Source organism: Thermobia domestica, chromosome 6 (genome assembly GCF_964235325.1).
Source record: "Thermobia domestica chromosome 6, izTheDome1.hap1.1, whole genome shotgun sequence".
Taxonomy (NCBI): domain Eukaryota; kingdom Metazoa; phylum Arthropoda; class Insecta; order Zygentoma; family Lepismatidae; genus Thermobia; species Thermobia domestica.
This window is the reverse complement of record NC_137459.1, coordinates 129,609,748-129,616,594: the sequence shown is the minus strand read 5'-3', so window position 1 is coordinate 129,616,594 and position 6,847 is coordinate 129,609,748. Positions and strand designations below refer to the sequence as shown.

Below are 6,847 nucleotides of genomic sequence, written 5' to 3'. Positions count from 1 at the left end.
TATCGATTGCAAGGTTCAAAATTGAAAAGAAATCGCAAACAACAGAGACGGATAGACAGACAGACAGACACACAGACGTAGAGAATTCAGTAACGAACTTTTTAAGTTCATTGATAAATTAAAGAAATGAAAGGCAATTATAATAACCCGTGCCAGTTTTAATTTTCAGATACCGGTTCTGAAAGACGGGCCTGAGCCTTTAAAAAATCACCGATGTAATCAGGGGAAACCGACCCTTTCCAATGCAACCACCCACGTCCCAAAACTTTATGCTTCATGGTGAATGAAAGGGACGCGACCCTATACTTTCGGAACCCGATATCTGGGAACATCAGGCCCCGTGCTCGATTTGTGACATCACTACTGTGCTCAGGGACCACGACCTTTCCATTGCCACCTCCACGTCCAAGAACTACATATTGCATTGGTGAATAGAATGGATCCAAGCTCGAAATTCCGGGGCCCGATTTCTGGGCCTTCGGGCCCGTTTTCTGACATCACTGCTGTGCTCAGGCGACATTATTTATCGCTAACACTTGCGTCCAACAATTCCATGTCTAACACGGCTTGCTTACCGTACGAGAATTAGCTCCATGCTCTTTATATGTTATTCATTGAACATTACATTACTGAATACATAAATTATGGACGAGATTACATTTTTAAGTTAATAACTTACTTGTATTTTTGAGACTTTCCTTATCATTTTATTGATTTTTCAACAAACAAGGCTACGTGTTGGGAAGGGGTCCCTTTTCCCTAGTGCCCCCCCCCCTCACTAGCACTGCGAACCAGTTAGTTACGCCACTGGTCGCTATGAACGAGAACGGAGTTTTGAATTAGTTATATAATCGAGCAATATCTTCAGTGATTTTCAGAGGAGAGGGACCACTTGGAAATTTCCGGGTATCCGGGCGGCCTAGTCGGCATCTGTCTCTAACTCCCAAACAATTGGACATCTGGACAGTGGCGTTTGTATATACACTTCAAGAATGGTGTCCGAAGACAGGAAAACACAACGAGGAAATTCTGTCGTATTTCACAATAAACGTTCTAGATCTGCTCCCAGTGATGATGATAAAATTGAAATCAATGTTTTAGATAGAGGAGGAAATAACTTTAAAAGGGACAAGCACCAGGATCGTAGCCATCCCAAAAGTGTAGGATTCCAAGTAGTAGTTGGGGTTGTGTGCCATCCAACCATATTATAGTTCATTTGGAAGTCTGCCGTGAAAAGTTTAGGAGGGGGCCGTCCCCCATGGATATGGAAAATGAAATGAAATCTTTGAGTTTTACGTCCCACAGTTATGCCGGGTAGGCTAAAGGAGAATATGATGATAAGAAATGAGGGAATTTGTGGAATGAAGAAAGTGGGAGGAAACGGAAGAACTCCGAGAAAACCCACGCACACGGCGTTTGTCCAGCACAAAGTTAAGCCTGCCATGCGTCCCGTAAAAAACGGGAAAGTGCCGATTTTGGGCCCGAGTGTCCCGCGTCCCCATAAATTTAGTCGGGACAGGAAAATATCCTGTATTTTAATTCCGTCCCATTTCTGCTGTCAATGTCAGCTTATCCGAAAAATGAAAAATAAAAAAAATATGACATTTTCTGAGAATCCTGTAATTAGTGAATGAACAATAAGCTGTAACATGTAACAGCTCGAGCAAGTAATCACACCAGAAGCCTATAGATTGACATCGCAGAGTTGCAATTGTCCGTTGGCAGTCAAGGGGATCTGCAATCTTTGATAAAGTGCACGAGCTGAGCTGTCATTGATAACACATTACAAGTGAAGTGTTCCAATTTTGTATCAACAAGAAGTGGGCGTGGGTGCACGCCTAAACTGAAGTGCACATTTTCTTCTAATTTGAAGGACAAATCCCCATTTTTAAAAGAAATGAAGTTGAACTATGAAGTTGATTGCAAAATTTGTAATGCTACTTTTTCCACTGACCCTGGTGGAAACTCGGACACTCTGCAACAGCAAAAAAACAAGCAAACATAAGACGGCTCCGAGTGCTTTTACATCTACAAGCACATGGAAGATGAGTGACTTTTTCTTCAGCTATCATTAGATAAATTAACAAGAATTACAAGTAATCTTTTTGAGAAGTTAGGACCACAGAGTTGTGCTTTGGTGTAGGGCTTAGAAATATGTAAATCCGGCCCTAACAATTACAGACGACACAAAGAGAAGAATCGGGTAAGTTTTCTTCAGATTACACTGACAAACGTAATTTTGGCAAATATAGCTATGTAAATAAATAGTGCTAAATGCGGGAAGAATATTGAAGATAAATTATATTACTGATTTAGATAAAACGAGATTATTTGCATATCGTTTTCCCGTAAAGCATTCTTATATGACGTCATTTTGAGTTTTTAAAGCGTTTCTTCTATAGTTGAGTTGCAAATATCTTCACTCCTTACAATTAATAGCAGGGAACGGAGAGAAAAGTAGCTGTAGTTAGGAAACGTTCGCCTACTATACTGTTGTTCATAGCCAGAGCTACAATTCTTTGAATTGTGTTGGAAAGTTAGGGGAGGGGAGATCGAAGGTGTCCCGTATTCTCATGAAAAAAATATGTCAGGGTTACACAAAGTTCACTTGACGCGAGTTGGGATCGAACCAGGGACACCAAGTGCCAGAGGTGAACGCTCTACCAGTGAGCCACCGCGACCACCTCCCGTGAATATGGGCCTGACAAGCATGAATTAGTTGTAGGTCTAAGTTGCCCCTATGAATTTAGAGGATCAGTATTAGAGTTAAATGGACAGTCTTTACATGAAGGAATGAATAGTACACTAGGCTACAAATAATTTCTTAAACATTTAAGACTTTAGAAAAAGGATAGTGGCTCCAATGAAGAGCAATCTCTTCTGGGGCTCCATTCCGTTACGGTTTGCTTCAACGCAACTCAAAAGTGCGTTTTAGTTTGCAACATTAGGCATAGCGGTTATAAATGACTTTTGCAAGTTTTTCGTTGCGTTAACCTCCACAATTTTCGCGAAGACTGGTATGGAATAAGACCCTCTGTTCTGAGAGATTCCTGGTACACTCCCAGTTCAAATGAATTTGTAGTGTACATCGTGTCGTAGGATTTTACGAAGTTCTATAACGTCCTCTCATATTTTCATTCCACCAATTCTTTCATAATCATTTAATTTCATTATTAACTCTTCACCTTTAGCATAAAGGACATAATCATGGGACGTTAAAGATGTTTATTCCATTTTCATTTTGAACCCTACTCTCCGAACTCTTATCATTTTTCAATATCATTCATTTACATACAGTTGATACGAAGATTGTTACGAATGTCGCTTCAGCTTTTCATATCAATTTCGCATTCATACTGTACGTTTATTACTGTTTTAGCTATGATACGTTGTGCAAAGATTGAATTAATGAATTTCAAGGATGTAACTAAAATTATAGTATAACTAGTCAAGGGATATGGGTAGAAAATTCTTGGTAGATAATTATGGCACACCTGAATGTTATTGAACTTTATGGAGTAATAATTCCCTTGACTTTCAGCCTTAGAAAAACCTTTTGAAACTCAAACTAATAAAATAAAAATAAAAAAAGAAACGACTAAGTTGAAGTATTTTATTTATTATTTTCTCCGCTATTGTTTCCTTAACAAGATCTTTTTCTTTCAATTATTAGTGTGCCAAATCATCAAGCGTGTGTTAGTCTTCATTCACTCAACCTTAACGTTACAATTGACCATGTATCCACCGGTTTCGCTCCGCTTATTGTAATACTTATTGGAATTTCTTTGCGCCTCTTCGTCTGCTTCGCTGTCTGGTATGTATTGTGCTTCCATCTACCGATAGAAATTCATAATTCTACGAGCGCATGAATATCGTTATTTCTGTTTACTAATAAGGGAGTAAATTCCCTAAAAATTAAGTTGTTAGTTGTGACAGAACATATTTAGAATTTCTATTTATTGATTAGTTATATTTAACGTCTTTATAAGTGATTTGCAATTTCTTAATAGGAACTACATTTCGATGCGGATGAATAACGTCGACTTCCTTTACGTCAACGGATGCTATCGTTGCAGCACACCTCCTGAAGGAAAGGGGTGGCGATTTAGTGGCTTAGAGATACAGTTGTGCAAGTAGTTGTGGTGTGTTAGCCAAAATGGATGAAGAATATGATGCAATTGTTCTTGGTACAGGTCTTAAGGTAATCAGTTTTTAATTAAAGTAATTAGAATAGATAATAAACTCAAAGGAAATGTGAACAGATGTAAGATAAACCGGCTACCTGTCAGACTGCGATGATATGCACGCCATTTTGAAAGTTAATTGCATATTATTCACAATCTTGTAAGCTAAACATAATTGTAGTTGTACTTCCGAATTAGTGTAGTTAACCATTAGGTTATATGCGTCGCTGTGTTGTTACGAATTGGAATTGTGGCAGAGTGGATTAATTATTTACGTAGAGGTCAAATGTCAAACCACATCATCTCCCGTGTCCTCAATCAGCTTCAGAGTCTGTTGAAATATGTGGGAAGTAAACAAATATGTATTGCAAGATTTAATTGAATCGTGCTTTGTACAATAGAATATTTGATTTTTCATGTCCATTATGTATGGTGTTGAAGTACTTATGCATTTCCTTCTGTTCGCTTACACACACACACACACACACACACACACACATATATATATATATATATATATATATATATATATATATATATATATATATATATATATATATATATATATATATATATATATATAGTGTGTGTGTGTGTGTGTATGCAAAGTTTATATAAAGTTTGCTTCTGATTAAAATTGTAACTGACCCCCTACACATACATACATACCCTCCTACACACACATACATACCCCCCTACACACACACACACACAAAGGTCAACCCGACAAAGCGTTTAGGCCTAATTGATGTGACTCGCTTCAGTGTACATGGAAAAGCTCCGTGACTCAAACTCAGTAATGGCAAGTCTTCAATAGATGCATTGAAGTGAGCGAAGCACTAGCAGATTTAGATATATTAACTTGACGGAACTAACCTAAATTTCTGTATATACTTGGTATCGACTAGTACAGTTACGGAGTAAGTTTTACAATACCCGCTCCAGATATGCATCGATAAATAGGATAGTTTTAAAAGGGTATATTAGGGTACGGTACGGTAGAGTCGAGTCGGGTTAGGTTAGGTTAGAAGTAGGGAGTTTGAACAAATTTTGTTAATATTATTCGAGTGTAATTTCTCACATTTGCGGGCGTTGTGAAGTGTACCTCAGTTGGGTTTCTGTATTTTTCATAAGTGTTCACATATAGGAATTAGGTTGTTTTCTCTTTGTTTGTTAGGCTTATGTTTTAGTAACAAGGAGTTTGCTATTGAGCTTGACCGGGAAGGTCCATGTAGGTTGGTAGCAAGGTTTTTTCCTTTCTGAACAAAAGTTTCTTTTAATTCACAGAGTATTGCCGAGCGAGCGTTAGCGAGTGAAGGCGGGTTAGAGCCCCGCAGGGCGCTTCGTTTTCTGTCTTTATTACAGCTAAATGGGAAGGAGGACCTGTGTTCTAGAACCTAGCCAGCTTGACCTTACAATTTATTGCTACCGATCCGAAAACTACTGGTAGTCTTTCGTGTAGCTGAGGGTAATAGTTAAGAACAGCTACTTCTCATCTCCCGTGCACGAGGATACATCTTACTGTTGCACTACCTAAACGCCCTAAGTACAAGGGCAAGAACTCAGTCTATTACCTGCTTTTTAACATCCTAGATAGTCAATGAATAATTCCTGAAAGTATGGCGTTTCTCGTCCTTCCCTAAATGGGAAGTACGGCTCCTTAACTATAACCTAGCTGAGAAAGGGATATTGAGATTAGTAAAGGTTTAGATACCGGTACCGTGTTATTACTTTATTCTTGTTGTGTATACAAATTGTATAATCATAGGTGGCGATTCAGGTTTTACTGTGCATTCATTTGATTTTTGATGGGAATATTTACTAAAGGGCGCAAAGGTATTGGTTCGGTTGTTTACTCTGAGTAACACGTTTGACTGTGAACTCGTACTGGAATTATTTTACCGACAATATAAGAAGTTTTATGTGTTTTAAATATGAAACTAATTATCGAAGTATGGATTCTTGATAAGGTTACTATTACTTTGTTTGACGAGGATGCCGTGTCTATAATATTGCTACTTCGAACTTTGTGGTATTTGAATGTTAATTTGCTTTCGAGTATTTAGTGCATAGCACATTATACCTGTCAACTTTAACAGTCATGTATGGAAGGAATATTCAATTTAGTGTAGGGGTTTGTTCTGTATAACTTAAGGCACATTGAATGAGTAGTACTTTTTATCTGCTTTATAAATGCATTCGTAATTCTGAAGTTGGTAGGGATCTAAATGTGTCTGTTTATATAGTATTCTTTTGTAATTGAATTGGTCATTGATAAACGGAATAGGTTTCATAAAGTTTAGGTGATCTAACTTGGAAAGAAAAAAATCCTTTATCTACTACCATAAGGTAGAGAAATGAAGAGATGATGTTTAACAACTGATTCTTATTTCCTGAATGCCTGAATTTCATTACTAACGTAATGTTCATGCTTTACACTTATTCTCATATACGGAACATAGGCATATATAGCTTTGCGTATGTTCCGTGTTTTATCATTCACTGAACACCGTGAAGAGAGTTACGATACTAGCATTAATATTGTAGCTAAATCTATCCCTACGTCCTTGAGTACAAGAACAGATTTTAAAAGGCAAAAATATTACTCTGTACATTATTCAAACTCGTCAGTTTGAATGGGATCCTTTAATGGATTACAACCC

The 6,847-nt window shown here is 37.7% G+C and overlaps 1 protein-coding gene across 1 annotated transcript in view; it reads left to right on the top strand.

Annotated features, from left to right (window-relative positions):
- Positions 1–4,045: 4,045 nt before the first annotated feature.
- The window catches only part of Gdi (GDP dissociation inhibitor), a 106,049-nt gene continuing 103,247 nt past the window's right edge, over positions 4,046–6,847 (top strand). Inside the window, exon 1 of the mRNA XM_081762086.1 lies at positions 4,046–4,201. Coding sequence (XP_081618212.1) covers positions 4,157–4,201 — 45 coding nt within the window. The 5' untranslated portion in view covers positions 4,046–4,156. The remainder of the gene's footprint in view (positions 4,202–6,847) is intronic.